At 31.6% G+C, this 20,971-nt stretch overlaps 1 protein-coding gene across 1 annotated transcript in view; it reads left to right on the forward strand.

The window, feature by feature from the left end:
• LOC137388514 (putative golgin subfamily A member 6-like protein 19) overlaps window positions 1-9,623 on the forward strand; it is a 42,855-nt gene extending 33,232 nt beyond the window's left edge. The window contains exons 6-11 of the mRNA XM_068075000.1: window positions 5,319-5,401; window positions 5,732-5,804; window positions 6,609-6,658; window positions 7,131-7,239; window positions 8,183-8,254; window positions 9,478-9,623. Coding sequence (XP_067931101.1) covers window positions 5,319-5,401; window positions 5,732-5,804; window positions 6,609-6,658; window positions 7,131-7,239; window positions 8,183-8,254; window positions 9,478-9,623 — 533 coding nt within the window. The remainder of the gene's footprint in view (window positions 1-5,318; window positions 5,402-5,731; window positions 5,805-6,608; window positions 6,659-7,130; window positions 7,240-8,182; window positions 8,255-9,477) is intronic.
• The last annotated feature ends 11,348 nt before the right edge of the window (window positions 9,624-20,971 follow it).

The following is a 20,971-nucleotide window of genomic DNA, read 5'->3' on the forward strand; positions in this document are numbered from 1 at the left end:
CAGAAGTTTGAAAGAAAAAATTCACCCCCGAACACACTTACTAATTGACGAACTGAAAAAAATAAACAAGTCTGAGAAAAAAAAGATTGTAAAATATAAAACTAGTGAATAAGGTAGAATTAGGATTTAGTGATTCAAGCTATTAAAGCAAGAGAGTTGTAAGTAAATTGAAAGTATGTATGGAGAATCACGAAAAATGGGCCTTTGAACAAAAGTCAACTTTCATCTCTAATTTAAAATTTTTGTTGGTGTTCTTGGGAAAAAAATTGCAGACAGCTCCGGAAACTTTCACTTCACTGTGGGCATTCCATTTGCCTAAAATCATTAGATAAGAGAGGTGAGATGATGTCAGCTTTCAGCACTTTTCCATGAAATGTAAGATCATCAATCAATCATCTATCAGCAACAAGAACTCTCTGGTCTGCAAAATGTATGGTATAGTCTAGCACCGGATTTGTATTATAACACTTTTGGTTCATTTCTGAGTTGTTTTCCTTTCCATTACTGAACTTGCTATAGTGTTATATATACATATATGTATATATGCATAAATTAATAAATATATACATATGTACACATATATGTATGATGTATATGTACATTGACCTCTCACTATATTGCCCTTCATCTTTCACGGCTTCTTGGATTTTTTTACAGTGCATCGTGCTCTGAATCCTGATTTTTTACAGTGCTTTGAATCCTGATTGACTCAAGGGCTTTACTGTTGTCTAGAAGTAAAATATTGATGCTGTTCTGTATTATTTTTCACTTGTCTACAGTTTTCGTTTCTGTACATTCTGCTGAATTTGCGTTTGCAAATTTTCTCCATGACAAAACCCACACTGTCGAAGAAATGTTTTGCAGTGACATAGGGGCCTCAAAATGTGCCAAAGAGGCCGAAGAAGATGCTACTGTAACTATTGCAGAAAAAAGTTATGGACATGCTAAAAGAAGGTAAAAGCTATGTAGCTGTAAGGCGCCAGTACGGAACAAATGAATCTTCAAATAATTTCTATATTTTTGAATAATTCGAATCCTTGAACAATTTTAATACTACTATATTAAAATTATTGTTTTTCAAACATATTGAGGGCTTTAAAATAAGTTGTGATGGTTAGTTTCATTTTATAGTAGGCTACAATATTGCATTGTAAAATAAATTTAAAAAAAACCTGACCAGTTCATGGATTTCACTTATCACCGGTGATTTTTGGAACACAAGAACACAACTCTTGCGATAAATGAGTGATCACTGTATACCATATATATGGTGATCTATATATATATATGGTGATCTATATACATGTGTACATATATGCATATATATACATATGTATATATTTATATATGCATATATATATGTTTTTTATTATATATATACATTTAGTAAGAAATTTATTAAAATTTGACCAAGCACTGCTTAGTCAAATTTAAATAAATTTCTTTTCAAATTTATAGTAATCTTTACTTCAGTATCGAGCACTTTATGCCGAATTTTAGAATGAATTTTATTGTGTATAGATATATTATACAAATATGTATATATAGATCAGTACTAAAAATACCAACAAAAACAAACACGAATATATATATATATATGTAAGACTTATGCAAAAAGACTTGACTAGTCGCGCATGATGTAATCTCATTGGCTTGTAGGTATTCCTGACAGAAAGTTATTTCTGCCCAACTCTCAATAATGGGTAAAGATACCCTATGCATTATACAAGCTGTACTTATGTTTATTCATTATATGCTTTATTGTGTGAGTTTATAAACTAACCATGAAGACACAGAGAAATTTTGTCCAACAGTTCTGTAAATTTTAAGAACACCGTAATCTCTAACAACCATTCAAAAATAGAATCACTAAGATACTAAGATACACTAAGTACTGCAAGCTACCAGAAACATCTGGATTTCTTGATTGGTAGATTTAAATATATATATGATGTGCCAGCTAAAGTTTCCTTAGTTTCCTGTTTTATCCAAAGTGGGCATCTAGGTGAAGGATCTACAGTTGGATGTCTCTCTGTATTTAATCACTCATCACAACTTCAACCAACTGCCTTTATTCTAATATTTTGATTGTAATGTATCTTTAAAGTGTTTGAGTACATTTATTTTTTTTGAAATGTTCATAAAAATTCTGGTAAGTGCTAAAATAACTTTGAAAAAGGTTAAAAAAAGCAAAAGATGTTTTAGCAGTGGCTGGTGAAAAGTTTTGGTTCTAAATACTACAAGCTCGTATAAACAAAAATTTCATAATTTCTAAAATATGTCTTGTAGCTATAACTTTGTTAGATACTCGCGCATATGAATCTTTACTATAATAAGAGGAGTGTCTGTTTGTCTGTTCGATGCCATGCTAAGTGTGTTAGGAAACAAATTGCTTTAAACAGAATTTGAAATATGCGTCTTACAGTTCGGAGCTTTAGCCACTACACCACTCAGCTGCTTTGCCACTTCCTGTGTTAATTGTACAGATAGTGATTACTCATTACGATCTCCCATGGTGCAGGGGACAGCCAAACATACTAGTTTATAATAATGACTTTATGGTGCAGGGGACAGACAAACATACTAGTTTATAATAATGACTTTATGGTGCAGGGGACAGCCAAACATACTAGTTTATAATAATGACTTCATGGTGCAGGGGACAGCCAAACATACTAGTTTATAATAATGACTTCGAAGAGTGGCAATGATTACTTTATTGATGTTTTAAAAACATTAAAATATTCTGATATAATATTCATATTTGACTGAGCTAATAGCAAGTACAATGACAAAGTTTGAAAACATGCGCTGTCAGTGGTATACCTTCTGACAGCGCTACCTTAGTTTATAAATCTGCTGTGATTAAACATTTTACTTCTTCTGTGAGGCTATTTATAGGACACATTCTGTTGGTAGCAAAGTTTTACCTCCCTAAATATATTATCATATTGGTTTTGCTCAAATAACCACAGCAAAAATAATATAATAACCAGCCACAACAAATGACTACAACAATACTAACAAAAGTTTTTTTTTAGGGATATGTCAAAACATGAGTTTACATGTACATAACTTCTATCAGTTAATTGACGTTAATCTTTCACAAATGTTGTATTTCCAGAGCATTTTTGGGTTTATTCAAACTATACTTGTGTAAACCACTCTAGCTAAATTGGTTTAGAGTGGAGGTAACAATCAAAATATTGTATCTTATTGTATTATAAATAGTTATTTTCTATAATTTGTTTTTTATTGTTTGTAGTATGAGTTAAAACCTCAAGTGATGAGTAAACTTTTTAAAAAATTAGTATTGAGTTTTAAAAATTTAGCAGCACCTGATGATAATTACCTCTAACACAAGATATGATAAGTTATTAAAGTATATACTGTAGAGACCCAATTTCTTGTCATTACTACTTCTACTTAGAAAATATCATTATATATATATTATATACTCAGGTGGTTAGCCAGTCACATAAGGTAAGCACCTCAGATTTTTCAAGCAGCCCAGGTCAAAGGTCATGCTACTCAATGTACTAAACCGCTTTATAATTTAACTGTTGACTCTGCATGAAGCAAACAGACGGTTAGCTGAAGGCAAGATGTTGAGATTACTGCTGTCACTCACCGTAATTATATCAGGAGCTAATTCCCTCGTGCTGCCTGGTAAGTTTACAGACACAATCTTGTTATAAAAGAACATTCATGTTTACAGTTTAGTAATCGATAGCGTTGAAATTGTGGCCAAAAGCTAACAGATTTATTATTTTTGCTGCCAGTCAAATTTGCCATTCTGGTTAATAATAAGTTCATAGACATAAGTTATTATTTTTTGCATATTTTTTCTCTACTTTCATTAGCCTGTGCGATATTTGTAAACACAAATCATTCAATGTATTACATTCACCTTCTTTCTTTTTATTCAATTTGAAATTCTCAAGTTTTTGGTGCACAACATGTGTCAGCTAAGCTCTGAGCTAGTTTAGTGTTTGGTATGTGTTGGAGATGTAAATCCTTGCTAATTCTCAGCATTCTGTTTAGCTCCCAGGTTGCTACTTGTAGAAATTATCTTTACCGTTACATTAACATTGAGTTATGAGAAATTTTTGTTTGTATAAGAAGTTAGTGTGTTCAACATTGCATAAGAGAGTCAATGCTAATGCAAAATCTAAATTTCACTTGCTGCTTACCACAGGCCATAGTCGTAGGCACCTTCTAAAGCATAAGTACTTGCTATAAGTCATCATATATCACTTTGACTAAGAATATAATCGCTAAGGTACACGTACAGTACACTTTTTAATGTTGTGGTCATACAAGTCGTCTATTTCCAGCCAATGTGACATATATCCAACCTTATAGCTTTATGGCCTTTTTAAATTTTATTTTAATAAGGTGATTTTTTTGGTGTTTGTTGAGATGCTTTCAGTCACAAATTAAATGCAGTAAAAATACAAGTATTTTACATAGCCTGAATCCAAAGTACAGTAACAGTAAAATTTTTGTAGCATATGCATTGGTCTATCTATATATATATTTCTCAAAGTCCGTCTGTTTTCCGGCTACAGCTATTATTAGAACAGCTGCGCTGGACAACAATGCAGACTCGAAGTCATGGCTTACCATCATTGGAAGCCTAACCTTATTAACTAGCTTAGTGGAATTTTTTATTGGCATAATGCCAGGCTACTAGCTTGAAAGGTAAAGTTGTTTGACAAAGTTTTAAAACCTTTATAGCTGTTTTTATTTTTCTCTTAATTTATTTCAATTACATGACACACTTCTCTCGTGATATGTAGTTTAAAAGTTAGAATGGCAAATTTTGTTATATGTTAAATACAAATCAATTTTTTGTCCAAAGACTCTTCTATTACACGAGGAACGCCGGGTGGCACAGCTAGTTGTTGATAAGAATGTTCACTGCAGCAGACAAGAAGAAAACTGCTTTAAAAATATATCATATTCTGATTTTATATTGCATTTTTTATGGTTTTTATTTTAAGTTTTATAGTTTATATTTATTTCTGATACAGATAATATTACATCTAATGGTTTAATTTATGTTGAGACTGGCTTGCGGCCTGTCAGTCAGAACGTAATGCAGTCGCGAGTCAACAATGATCTGTACATGAAAGCAAACCCTCATCTTAAAGGAAGTAAAAACAAATGCGAATGATGACGCCTTTATATTTGGCACAGCTACTACTATTAAATGGCAAGATTCAGTACAATAAGCTCTCATTATATCAGCAAAGCCAGAGAAAAATACTAAAGTTTAAATAACATTTCTTTATTTTATTGTCTAATTGTTGTAGGTCAACAACTGGATGATTCATTATCAATTATGTTTGCTGAGGTTGAAAAGTTGAAAGCTCGTGTGGCTCGTTTGGAAGAGCAGGTAGGTAGCTATCAACAAAATGTCTGTTAGAAAAATGCTAACATACGTCAGCAGATAAGAGCCTTGAAATGTTGTGACAAATAATAGATAAAAGCTATGTGTGATAATTATTTATGCAGAGTTTTCTGTAAATAACATAATTTAGTGAATGTGTATTAGATCCAGTTAATATTGTATTTTTTTGCCATTTAAATTTATGTATATTACAATAGTAATATGTCTTATGATTTTAATATGTACTATGTGACAGCATTCATTTTGGTTCAATTGCTATAAGTTTATTTGGAGGTTTTTGCAAACATCAACCTTTACATACTTGATATATTTTAGGCTATGAAACAAAATTCTTCTAGAAATGATTTAGATGAGACAGAGCATTCGGAGCTACAGTCTGCTAGTGAAGGTAACTCCTTCTAAAGAATTATTTTGCTATAAGTAGTTGAATTTAAGAGTCTAAAGTATTTAATATGCAGTTTAACTTATTAATGAGCATTTCTTGCGCTAGAAAAATCAGATTTAATTAAAGGCAAATAAACTGCTACATGGATAAAATATGAATTAAAAATCGTGAACTTGTCAACTTTGTTTGTGGACACTGAGACGTTGATGACTGTTGTGTTCAGTTAATGGTATGTTGTGTTCAGTTATTGGTCTGTTGTGTTCAGTTATTGGTCTGTTGTGTTCAGCCATTGGCTTATATTTTGCTTGAACTTTAGACAGTTTTATAAAGCATGGTACATGTATATCACCACATTTTAAATTTGTTCAAAGCAAACAGAACTTCTTTCGTAAAGAGAGAAAAGCATTGAGCCTCAAAATATATGCTAATATATTTGTTATGAGATGCTCAACTGATTCCTATTGCAATTTTATCACCATAACAATGTCTAACGTTATATTCCTTGTTATGTTGTAGAACCACTGTATGGACAGCCACGCCATCACAGTACACGAGATCTTAGCAGAAAAAGTCAAAATATCCATTTAGGTAAAAGTTTTAATCTCTCAGAAACATTTTTATTCACTATGCACTATTGGCATGTCGTTTCTGTACTCTTGCAGTTATAACACTTATAGCCAAAATATAAATATGTTCTTACATGTCTATTAACCAGCGACTAGCCTATTATAGCAGAAAAGTTTTTTACAGCAAGAACAACAGCACTGCCTGTGATAATCATTAAAACAATGATGCTTTGTTTTGCAGCAGCTGAATCTGCATTTCCAAAAACTCAGGGCGCTTCAGACATTATTAAGGTTAGTAATTCTTTTAAATTTTTTGAATAAAATAGTCATTTGAATGATTTTGTCGAGGAGACAACTTTGAAGTATTAAAGTTGCTTGCGGAGATTTAAGATTTGTTAGTTCTTGCTAAAATCTTTGATTTTGGTCTCAATGACCAAAAGGTCAGTCTTAATTTGTTATTGCATTTAATTAGATGAAATTTTGCATTTGAGTAAAGCAGTCTATGATTTTGATAAATCCAGACAAAAAAACAATGTTTACAGTGTTGTTACAACATACTACAATGTGTTTGTTTTTTAAAATATTTTCACGCGCTTTCAACAAAACTTTCTTTTATTTAATTCTATTACAACTGTGTTATCTTTGAAGCAAGTTTTTGGTGGAAATTTTTAAGTAAGTTTTTTTATGCCATTCCAGCAGTACATTCATTCATCTGCAGAGAATTCTAGCAATTTCCTTAATTTTAAAAGGTTATATATTGTAGGATATAAACAGTAGATCTCCATTAGAGCAGATTTATAAAGAAACAGCCCCTCATATAGCTACAACTGTTTATACAACCCAAGATGTGGCTGCTTCTCGTAGTATAGCAGGTAACTATAGCACTTGAGACTTGAGAGAGATATTTTGACTGTCGAGTCTTGTTTATTTATCATTGCAATTTTATGCATTATTCAGATGATTATTTAACACTGAAATATTTATAAAGATTAATCACAGTGTTTTAATCACCACCAGCTGATTAATTAAACAATCTACTGAAGCTCTCAGAAAATTGAATCAAAAAGCACTTGATTTTTAGATTTTTACATTCACGCACAGACAGTGTGTGCTCGCTCGCACATACCGGTGCTTGCACACATGCACACACACACACACACACGCGCATATGTGTGCATGTGTGTTCTTCACAAAAAACTTTACCGAAATACTTAGCAACATGTTAGAAACACTTCTCTCATTATATGCAGACTGAAAGCTAGAATGGCTGATGTTATTATATGTTAAATACAAATCAATTTTCTGTCCAAAGATTTTTTTATTACCAGGCAACACCGGGTAGTAAAGCTAGTAAAAATATATTTAGCAATTCTAAATAAAGGCAGAAAACAGGCCAAAATAACCAAATCTACTATGGTTATCATGGTTACTATGGTTGCCAACATGATAGTAGCTAAAGAGAGAGAGAGCTAAAAAGAATGCTGAGATTTTACAAAGTTTTGCATTTTCGACACATATCAAACATGCTCGTCGGTAAAACTTTCTGGAGACCAGATATATTTTTATATATAATATATTTTTAATGTTTGATAAACAGTATGACTCATCAGAAGATTGTCAGTCAAATTCTATCCAAAAAATTAAAATCATATAAAATTGTTGTCCAAAAGGTTAACAGATTTTATATCATTATTTTAAGAAGACCAATTTAGAATAAATATTGCTCACTACTACTGATAATTTTGTAAAAAGTCAGCGATGCTGTATTTTTATCTAGCTAACTTTAGTGGTTCTGTTATTTAATGTTCTTTACAGAACTAAACTATCAAAAGTCTTACTCTGACTGCCCGAGAGATCACATGGGATTTGAAGAAATAAAACAGTTGGGTAAGTTATGCATCAAGTCTAAAAATTGTACCTAAGTTACATTTCACTATCAAATATTTGCATTTTTTGTTCACAAAATAAACATAATTAATAATATAAAAAAAATACTATAAAAAAATAGAATATAATTTGAAGCGGTTGGCAGCCTTTTATACTTTCAGCAGCTTTATCTAGGTGATACCGAGAGATGAAAATGATGGTTAAAATATACCTGGAAGGAAGGAATTCTGTTGAACACCATTTTGTGATGCTGGCATTTATTATTCTCAGCAGTTTTATTCAGCAGAATAAAGCAGTTTTTAATTCACTTTTTGTTTCATATCCACCAGTGAACTTAAATTTCAAAAACATCAACTGTTGTCTTACACAAACGTTGTTCAAATATAAATATTGTTATATTATTTTAGTGAGTTTAAATGTTTTTTTAACTATTTGATAAATACTTGTGGCTATCAAAATGTACATACAGAAAAAGAGGTAAAGAATTGTAAAATTATTCACCTTAAAAATCATAAGTAAACACAGTACCAATCCTATATGAGGCTTTTTGTTTGTTTAAAACAAGGTTTTGTAGAATTGAGCAGTCATTTGATAGAAGAGAGTTCAGCTCTGCAAAGTATAAGGAAAAATATTATTTTACACCAGCAAGCTAGAAACATAATATAACTACTGATATTTGTATGAAATTTTGACAAAATAGATGCTTGGTTTTTATATAATCTTCTAATTAAAGAAGGTAGTGAGGTAACAGGTTCTTCCAAGTTATACTATGAAAACTTCAAACTAGAATAGTCAAATATAAAAATTTCTTTTGAAAAATAAAATTGAACTCAAGAGTTTTGATAACAATGAGTACGTCAAAGCACAGCACAAATTGCTCCTCTAAATGGCAATTTGCTTCGGCAAAAACAATAAACTAATAAATACGTCTAGGAAAGCTGTTATTTTTGTTTGCATTCTCTCCAAAGTAGTGTGTGATACTTGCAACCCAGATTTCAGAATTGCAACATAATCATAATGGCTTTGTTCTTTTGGCGTGTTCTGAGCTTGAGATCTTTATTGTGATCTAGTTCTCATAGGATTTACAGACATGAATCCTTTATTTTCACAGCAACTAAATTTAAGAAGCTTTAAAACAATCTGGGGAGCCTTCAAAAAGAAACTTTATTTCTAAGAGTTGAAAGCAATGTTCAAGTTAATTTAACATGGATGCTATGTTTCAGAGCGACAGATGGGAGGATTATCAAATAATATTGTCTACATAGACAGTAAAAGAGGCAATAAGATTTGCCATTATAGAAGAAGCGCTCCCATTTGCACCTATGCAGGGTTAAGCGTAGTGCAGGGTGTTTACATCTGCAGGGACTAGTTCTGTTGAAGCTTCATGGAGTTGCCTGCTTTCGCTTGTAATTTACATTCCAATGTTGAATAGCGTACATATTGCATTCCATGCCAAACAATGATAAATAATTTTTTTATAGTACTTTAATATTTTGCTTACACTTTCTGGCTTTATTTAATGAAGAATATTATTTTTGAAACTCTCCAAAATATTGAGAAAATGTCAAATTATATTTTATGTACATAATTTAGTGAAGCTTATGACATAGAGCTGTTGAAAAGTTTGTCTGTATTTGTTAGCATATACCGGTATGCTAAACCCACTAATATGTTTAGCTTATAAACAAGTGAATTGAGTATGTGATGGTTATGTTTATGAGCTCTTTTTTTTTATTTAGAACTTTGACTTGATTATGTCAAAAAGTTTTTATTACTTATATTTCTACTCAGGCATAATAATATATAATAAAGTTTGCGATTTTTTCAATATTCCTTTTTTAAATGTTTGCAGTGATTAAAAACAATGCATGTCAATTTGTGTTTAGTTCAGTCAGACTCTCCAATCTGAGTTCCCAAAGTGTAAGCAAGAAAATTGGTAACTGCAATATCTTCTTTTGCAAAAAACTTTTGCATGTGACAGTGAAATCTGGTTGGTTAATTGGTTACAGCTTTGCGCATTGCAATTTCACTAAGATAGTGACACATAGCTAAAAATTCAAGCCTGCTCCCTCAGCTAGTTAACGACCAGATCACGAACCATAAAAAATATTTTTGACTTTATTCATCTTTAATTCACACTCTAATTAAAAGCCTTTTAGCAGCACAAACAGGAAACAGTTCAATAAATTCACCTTACATCTGACTGCTTAGAATATGTTTGGAGCCATGAACTCTGCAATATTCCTTTTATCTCTGTTCATCTTCAGTCAAGGGCAGACAAGTCTTAAGACTGGAAACAAATGTTTGTCATTCAAAGATTTGTTTATCCTAATAATGGCAGGTGCATACAGGTAAAAAAATGTGTGCAAACTGCAGTAAAGACTAAAACCTTTTAGTTTCTCCAGATAAATTAGAGATATTTCAAATTATAGCTACCAGATATATATGTATATTTGGTATTTATATATATCTAGTTCTGGAAATTTGATATATATTCAAGGGTCATGTTTTATCAACGAAGAACTTCTAAGTCATTTTAAATTAATTTCCAAAGAAGCTGATTCCAGAAAAAATTACAAAGAAAATTGTAATCTACTCAATTAGAATAAGAGACTTCAACCAATCAAAAACCATGCTTATCGAGTTATTTGACAATCATGGAGAAGTACATACATTCATACGATGAGTATGTACCACAAGGTACTGCTGAAAATCAGTAAGTTTATATTGAGATTTCAAAGCAACTTAGACAAAGGATGAGCAGATAACTTGAATCAGGGTGAGGAATTTGAGTACTGCACCGTGATAACCCCTGAGTACTGCACCGTGATAACCCCGATCTGTTATGTGAATATATTATTTTAAATATTCACATCTTCACTTTTGGAAAAGCTATTTTACCAAAAACACCTCAGACAGGGTTTATGTAGACATTCATAGGATGTTATTTTGTATGTTATGTTTGCGCAAAAACCTGAAATGGCTTCCGCATGAGTGAATTTAAAGGAAGTGACATACATACAATATTTGTCGGCGGCTTCAACTTATAAGATGAAAACTGTATTAGATTTTCACAAGTCTGTGGTACATAGATTTTTCACACACACTCACTTGGAAACAGAGGGTATATCTGCCTAAAAATATCAGACAACAGTGGTGGCATATCCATTTATTATAAATATATAACACATACAGTGATAGCACATTCATTTGCTATTGATATAATATTTTTTCTTTAAAAGCATCACCTAGTACAGCAAACAGGAAGGTTATTCACATCAGCAACTTTATAAGATTATACCAAATCTGCAGTTGAAAAACTTTGTCTTTTTATAACTTCATAAATTTTAGCCTGCTTTGAATTTATGAAAGCCATCTATCTTATATTGCCGTCATGTAGTTTAGCTTTTAAACACAAAAAAATTTAAGTTTAGCTGTTGTACCTTATCTCTTTATTGATATCCCATTAAACTCTTTTACTAATTGACGTATCATTAAAATTATTTGGCTATTTTGGCCTGTTTCCTTACTTAATTTAGAATTGCTAAATATATTTTTATGCACAAATAGCAAAGTTCCAAATTTGAACTGCATATCTAAAACATGTATTAATTTTACAGCTTTTGAGAGAAAATTTTTTTTTTGTTTTCAATTTTTAAAAAGAGATATTTGAAACGTATTAAGTTTCCTCAATAGGAAGAAGTACCCAGTTCAAGTCTCTAAGAAACTAGCTGTACATAACTACAGACAGTTGTAGGTTATATATTTATATTTCAAACAAAGCAATGAGTTTGAAGAACAAAGCTAAAACCATGAAACTAGAACTGGAAGGTAAACAGGCTTAAAGAGGAATGTACACAAAATCTATAGTAAATTTTATGAAAAAAATCAGTATTTGCTTATTTCTTTTCTTTTAATGTTTGAGATGAGCTGAGTGCCAAGATGTTCCAAGATTAATTTTGGTAAAACTGAATTTAATTAAAACACTCAGATCAAGCAAAACTGTGATTATCACATCTACAGTTGCAAAGAGACCTACAGAATGGAGATGTGTAATGCTACAACTTGAATGCAATAGTCGATATCAACTATAGCAACAATAACAACTAGTGACATCATTTCACACTTATTTCTCTTCTGTGTGTTTTAACCAGGATCAAGTTTTGTAGATTTTAATTTTAAAACATCCAGACAATTATTACACCACAAACATCAAAAACGATTGCAGATAATAAAAAAGACCGATACTTTTTAATAAAATCAGCAACATATTTGTGTAAGTTCATTTTGAATGGTAGGTTCTTATGTAAGCGAAGCGCCTTGACATCGGTTTCCAAAAAATGTCAAAAACCACCTGGAGTGTGCCAGTCAAATAAATAAATCTCTCTTGTCTAGTTTTAATTAATGTTCAATTGCTTGTTGTGTATCATCTAGTAAAAAGGAAACTGTTTACATAATAAGTACACGGTCAACCATTCTGAGGTAAAAGGTTTCTATCATTGTTCAGATAGCCTGTATGCTTATGTTTGACAACGGGTGCTCACTTTGATCCCTAGATGTGTGAAAGAAAACAAGACTTACTGGTAGAGACAGATTCTTGATGAAATGGCATTCACTACCGGTGATGTATGTTTGATTTGAAAGAGTGGTGGAGAATGATTGATGGTGGCACGCTTTCTGGCGGTGTTCCGGAATGACCTTTCCCTAATAGGCGTTTAAAGCAATGAACCTTGACAGCTGTCAGAACAAAAAGGGTTCATGATGCTAGGCATTAGGTCTTTGCATCCCACCAAATATTAAAAGCAATTCACCTCGGAAATAAATAAATGCGAAATTTTGCTTGCCTATCAATTTGGCTGTTTGAAATTATATTATTATTATTAGTATTATTCTTTTTAATATTATTGATTTTATTCGTTATTATACGAGTATGACCTGTTATTGTTTTGGTCACTTTGTCTACTTGCCTGTCATTTATAAATTTTCAAGCTTGTGTTCTGCCTGTTTATACTTTTAATTTATATTTTCTGTTGATCTTTAGATTAAGGCTCCATCAGTTGTATTTATTTAGCCTTATGTAAGTATCTATTAAATTATCAGACTTTCTTGAATGTACCTCATAACTATCACTATAGTCAAAGTGTCTGTCTCTGAAACTTTCATCATTTAAAACTATAAAAATACAAAAATTGTTTCAAGATGTATGAATTTGCTGACAGATAGGTAAATACCAAGTCTTTCATTTCTATCTGTTGAATAGTTTATGTAATGATGCGTAACGTGAGACCCTTTGAAGATGAAAGCTCATGTACAGAAAACATTTACAAAGTGTGCGGGTGAGATGTTATGACATACAGTAGGTAAAATACCAGGTTGATTGTACAAAGGGTTATAGAGAATTCCTGTTTATAAATACAAAAGAATGTGTGCAGATAAGACTTCACAAGTCTGGTCCCCATCAGCAGTATGTAGTGCTGCAACACAGGAATCATTTTTTATGGTTCAAGTGTTCTGAATGGCTAAAGGAAGCAAAAAGTTAATTGAACCAAGTGAAATAAAGTCAAACTTCGTTGTCAATTTTTACTACATGCACTTACTGCAGGATTTCACTAAAGCTTTGCGAGATGGGGATTTAATTGCTTGCTTATGATTTCTACAGTAGACAATTTATAAATCGCTTTTATTTGAAAAGATATCGCCAATTGTATAAATAGTATAATCGTGTAATGGCAATTCACACCTGAATATTTTCAAAGTTATACTGGAACTAAAATGCCTGGCCCTATCAGTCGTATATTAAGCTTATTCCATGACCTTCTACTCACACGGGCATTCATAAAATAAATGATTCTAACTATCCCAAACCAGTTTCATTTTGAACTACAATATACAGAAGATATTAATAAAAGTTTTAAGTACTTTTTATGTAATAGTAATACCAGAATATATTGCAAATTGTCTAGTGATTGTTGCAAGTCATGAAGCTCTAATTATCATTTATAAATTATCACAATAAAGATTGCTCATATATATTTAGTTTTCTTCAAATCTGATTTGTTGATCCCATTGATAGTGAGCTAACTTTGTATTTCATCACAAGTAACTTTATCCTGTACCATAAGAAAAGGCCACATGAAAGATTTTCAAACGCATATCACACTAGGCTCAAGTATGAGGCTCTTTGAATATTGAGATTGTGGGCTTACAAAAGCACTTTTATTTGAACAAGTCAGCACTCAGTATGGTGTCAGACTATTATTATAGCTCTATAGATCTCATTAGCTGTTGTTGGGTTTTATGAAAACCATTAATTAGGTTGTTACAGTGTTTATTCATAGCTGATTACTACCACGGAGTTAACCACCTAACAATTGTTTGAATGATCTGAAACACCGTATAGAGTAATGTACTTAAGTGTTGAGATGAGCTCTATATTTATACTGTTTTATTACAAATTAAATTCAGAAGATTGTACACTTTAATTTTTAGCCAAAAGAAAAGAATAAGCACTACTAGGGCATAAGCTCAGTCTCTTTTAGCAAATCCTCAGAGCTTAAGAACTACAATAATGACAACAGGAAGTTTTTACAAATATGGTATATGATATCAGACATCAAGTGTTTGTGTAAAATACTCGAATAGATCTCAGACCTTTTCATTATATGTAGCTAAAAAGTTTCCCTGAAAATAATTAAAAATGCAACATATGATGTCAACAAAAATTAAATATGGCAACTCTTACAATATCAGTTCAAAATCTCTATATGACACCCAACAGTCATTTTGACTTGTCATGCCCAGAGAAGGTATTGATTCACCTGCTCTAACTTGTCTAATGGTGGCATGACATCAGACATCAACTTTTAGTGTTATACACAATTGCTCATTTTATTATTAGTTTTTATATCTAGTGACACTAGTTAGAGAAGTGTGCCCCTAATTAGTCTATTAATGTATGTCAAGTGTTTCTAAAGATAACAAGTTATTAGTAGTATTGGTTGATCTAAGGTCATCCTCATGCTGAGCACAAACCATAATATCTAGTGCTTGTTATAGCCTTTGACCGCAGACTACCACAAATCATGCAATGGGCTCACTCGCTAGGTTCTGCTAGGGTGTCACTTGTACTCTTACAAAATCTATTCATAAGTCAATAAACGGCAGCTTTTAGCTCTGAAGTCTTGGTAGATTGTCTTCTAGCCCATTTCCTGTTACCTTTTATTCTTATAATGCTAATGTTTCTTCTGAACTACTAAATTTGCTTGCGCTGTCACTTTGCAAGATTTTCGTGTTTTTAAAATAAAAATAATAAGCAATTTAAATGCATGTATGAGTCTAGCATTGGATCTTTGCAATCTGATAATAAATTAATCTCTGTAACTGACTGTTTGTAGTCCTTCTATGTACAGTATATAGTTTTTAATTGATAAACTATTGCCGAAGTTTATAGATTATTCAAAGCTCTTATCTCAGCTTCAAGTTGATCCTAATGATAACCAGCTTATTAGTGTATAGACACAATACAAAACCATTGGTCATCAGATCAATAATATGAACAAGGTCGATCTGTTGTTGGAATATAACCAAATATATTTATGTATAGTGTCTCAGCAAAATATTTAATAACCTAATTGAAAAACCTTTGAAATAAGATTTGATTTTTAATATAAGGCACTGCTTGCTTATCTACAAAAACAAAACTTCTAGAAAATTCCTGAATAAACAGGAGCATTCTACATCGACTTGTATATTAATTGCGCAATCATGAGAAATGCATAGTGGTTCATGCAGTGATCATGTACAGAGTGTATTCTAATAAACTATACAGTAGTTACAGTAAACCATGTTATACTGTATATCGAAAAACAGTGCATAGTGCCACAAATGATAACATTATTAAAAGAAAAGCAAAGGTTTTGCTAAAACCGAAAAAAAAAACTACTTATTTATTACATTGCAAAACAAACAAGAGAAAAACCAAGGTTTCCTCTAGTTGACATGTTTTAAAAATTGACTGCCATAAATGTGAATTAAACATAAGGCAGTTGTTTTTACTTGTGTTTTTAAAACAACGCCTGTTCTTCACAATACAACCAAGAAAATTTGTTTATTAGTGTACTGTAACTATGGATTCTCTTCTGTTGTAACAAGTTTAGAATAAAAGCTATATGTTTTCATGTATCAATAAAAAGTGACAATGTTTATAATCATGGCTTGCAGTTAATTATAAAACAGCTTTATTGTTCAACAAATGAGTATTAGGTAAATGTTGTTTTGAATATCAAAGGCAATACACCTTACAAGCATTACATGATAGATATCCCCTACATGATAGAGGTGAGCCATAGATGTGCCTGTTAAATCTACAGCTCAACCTATGGACTTTTTGTAACATTTAATATAAAAAGTGTCAAGGTCATTAATCTTGTTAGTACTCAAACACAAAACAATATTGAATGTTGTGCAACCGCATAATGACACTGCGCTTGAAATGAGCCAATAGTTTATTTTTACTGATGCTAGACACAGCTTTCTGACTAACCACAACATCTCTGTTGATTTATTATAAGTTAGTGACATTCAATGACTTCCCTCATGTTTGCTTGTTTTTGGATTAGCCAATGTTAGAGATCCAAATTTGTTTTGCCAAAAAAATTAAAATCAGCAAGCCCAAGATATTCTTTCTCAATGCTAAAATGAACAGAGTCAACTTTTTGTCACATTTTTATTTATTTTAAATAGAGCTATTAATAGCACAATATTAAATGATGTTTATAATGTGTCAATTTATGAATTTGAATTGTGATAAAAAGTGCTGTTTCCTATTCTTCTCTTTAGATATTTAGATATTTTACTGAATAAAAGTCACTTATACTATTAAGTCATGGATACTAACATGCATTTGTTATTGTATATAAAAAGGTTGTGTGACAGTCATCTAAACTACTTGACTTACCAGCAGCAATATGATTTGGCTATTTGTGGTTAATTAAATTAATTACTATTCAAGAGCAGTAATCAAGGTAATCAATGAACCGCTGTCTAGGAAACAAGTTTGACCCCAAAAATGTCGATCTATTACAAAATCAGCAAGAATATCCATGGTCAAACATCTCACCAGTAGTATCAACAGTAGATATAATTGTTACTAAAGTTAGCAGAAGATTTGTCACGGTATTGCAAAGCAAGAAATATTGCGATTAAAAGTTTTATTTGTTTATAAATATGGTTGAACTAAAACGTACAATTGCTATAGAGCCAGTTACTTTTAGAAATTTTCAGCTCGCGGTATGATGCTGATGCACCTATTATACGCGTGGTTCTTAGTAGTTATTACGGGTCATACTGAAGCCAATAAAGAGATTTGTTTTATGTATTATAGTCCACCAGACAAATTATACAATTCTATGTTTCAGTAAAAAAGATTTTTCAGAAAGTCAACATAGGTAATGAGCTCTTTAGGATGATAAAAGGCTGATACTTCAAACTAAATCAACCAAAAATCAAAAAGTTATTTAGATACTATCTGATAACTTTTAGTCCGAAAACAGAGTTTTAAATGCCTATCTTTGCTGCTGAGATGTTACAGTGTTGAGTTAGCTTAAACAAAAACAAAATATCTCATGAATTTACCAGATATAAACGTTTCTTATTAAAACCTTATTTTTCACATTCATTCAAATTATCTTTCTTATTATATCTGCTAAAATTTTAAATCTAAAAGTTTGAAACAGTTTTAGTATTACAGTCATTAGATAATATCCCTACATTTAACTTTGTCAGAAAATAAAGCAGAGCAGAGTTTATCTGATATGAAATTGGCGCTGTTGACAGAAGTTGCTTCAAATAGCTTTTGAGTTTATTACTTTAAATAAAAGTTAACAGATTTCTATTACAAAATTCTATCAGCAAAAGTGTAATCAGACATTATCTCTTGTCACTTTTGTACCAAGCCAACCACTAAAATGCTAAATTCATTCCAATCTAAATTTAGTTTTACAAAATAAATATGTTCCTGCAACACGAGTAGAGGTTCAAGATAGTTTTCACTTCTTACCAAACGTTTATTGCCAAGTGGACTTTGTAAGAAAGATTTTTTTCTCAAATATTCACCGAAGAGCTTATTGTGTAAACCAGTTGTTTGGATTAGTAGATGGATGATACAAAACATACAAATTGCATGAGCGTAAAAAGGTAGCACGCATGTTTCATTATGTGTCATTACCGGGTCACACGGTGATGGAATGGTGACCAGTACACCTGTTAACATTTTATTGAGGTTCTCATTCAAGTATATAAGAAGTTTTTACAGCATACTAATAAAAAAACACAACACATTTTATGAAACAAACAAAAACAGGACGATAACACATTTAACTACTCGTCAAACACACATAAACCTAAAAATACCATTGTTTAAATCAAAAACTGGTCAACTTTGTTTGGATTATCAAGAGTCATTGCTATGGAATCTACTACCGGTTACACTGCGTAAAATTGTAAATGCTAATTCTTTCAAAAATGAACAGAAGCGCTACCTCAGACCACCAGACTAGACTAAACCAACTAGACATACTTCTGCTGACTCTACATTCAGGTTCCGCGCCTTGATTAGCACTGCTATTGCGCACAGGGACCTCATCATCACCTTCCCTGGAGTGACATTTGTTTTCTATTTCTCTTGTCCTTTTATACTGTAAGAAACACTCTTCATATTATTTTTTGTAGTTTTATTATAGATAAAAATAAACAAACAAACAAAGTATTCAGAAGTTAAACTAAAACCGTAAAGAGTAACCAAATGCAGCGCTAAGCTGTTGAATATAAGTTCGTTAAACCAGCTATTCCCAGATAGTGACGTCAAATCCTAAAAAACAGTCAGTTATACAGCTTATGTATTACAAATGGCAAAAATGTTTCGTAGTCAGCAGATAGGCTGGTATTCTAACAGTAACATGAACCTTAGGAATTTCCTTGTTCTGTTACCATCAATTATGGACATTGTAGCAGATTTTATTATAGATATACTGCCAGGTTGTTTTTTAATTTAATTAGTTTTAACATTATATGGATTAATAAAAATGCATGTACCTCATAGAAGAAATAAAAATTTACCTATATATAAGCTGAGGGAAAGCGTAATTTCTGTAGGCAATCTACTTGCACGTTTAAACTGGCTATGCATGTAAAGCCTCCTATTTGTTGACAAAAACGTTGATTTTTTAAAGATAGTGATTAATACTTAGGTCTTTGATTTTAATTGGTTTAGTAGTTTTGTAACAAAACAGGTACTACTTGTAGATCATTTGGCATTCTGCTTAAAGCAGGTTTAGCCTTTAACCAGTTTTTAACTTAAAAATATAAATTGTAGAAAAATTTAGTGGAAAGGCTCTTTTTTGCAATAGACCAAGAGATGTTTACATGTATTGATCTTCTGATGTATTGAAATGTATGATAGAAAAATTATGTAATTTATGTGCTTTAAAAACTGTAACGGTTTACAAAAGATTAATCTGCATTCTGAGAATAAAGTATACCTGATATTTGATAGATAATTGTTTAATTCTGTAAGAGTCCTTATTTAAGCAGCTTATATAGTTATTGGTTTGAGAGCAAGACAGGAAGCAATGCAATTATCAGATGCTAAAAATATGCACCGAACTGCAATGTTTATTTAAAGACTGTATGTCAGCCTGTAAAAAATAACAACTTGCTAATGAGTGTCAGGCACACAAGATTAGCAAAAATGTCTTTGAGGGAAGGGAGTGGGTGCGGTACTACCCTATACTTTTTAAAAGCTGTCAAAGTAAGTCTGAAAGTTAAAAAAAATCAGTTTACCATCAGTGTAATAGTTTACTCCTACTATTTTTAATAGAAAAATTATTTTCCTAATAAATTTATTTAAAGCAGCAATTCATGTAATTCGAAAAACAAACCAATATTTTTGCCATGAAATTTTCTGACTATAAATGTTTCGGCTTAAACCTTTTGCAACAAACTGTGTTTGCTCTATCAGGACATAACTGGTGATATGAGAGAAGCTCAGATGACATATAGGTGAGAGCATAAGCTGCCTGTAACACAAAGGGACTTACATTAAAAACCTTAATTTGATTTGTTTCATACCATTGTATTCCAAATTACGGTTTATCAAGCACTGAAATATTTTATCAACAGCTTTCTAATCGGTATTGTGATATTCCTCATGGCTAGAACAGTGTGTAAAAAGTGACTTACAAAAAAACAAACAGACACCAACCAGCTTTTTATTAATTGCTATGTTCTCCCTGTAGTAAACCAGAAGTATAGGACTACACAACGGGTTGGATTATGCAACCACCCACTTTGCCGAAGCAATTACAGTAATAATACTTATGTCCTCATCACAGCACTATTTACAGAGCACTGCAATATAGCAGCTAGTTGTGACATTGTGTTGCTGAGTTAGAGTAATTAGAGTATATAGGTTGACTAGCTCTACAAACCGTTGTTGCTCGAGTAATAAAAAAGTCTTTGGACAGAAAACTGATTTGTATTTAACATATAACACCATTTGCCATTCTAACTTCATCATATTTATTATATACTCAGGTGGTTAGCCAGTCGCATAAGGTAAGCGCCTCAGATTTTTCAAGCAGCCTAGGTCAAAGGTCATGCTGGTCATTGTACTAAACTGCTTTATTATTTAACTGTTGACTTTGCACGAAGCAGCGAACA

This window comes from Watersipora subatra, chromosome 2 (genome assembly GCF_963576615.1).
Source record: "Watersipora subatra chromosome 2, tzWatSuba1.1, whole genome shotgun sequence".
Taxonomy (NCBI): Eukaryota; Metazoa; Bryozoa; class Gymnolaemata; order Cheilostomatida; family Watersiporidae; genus Watersipora; species Watersipora subatra.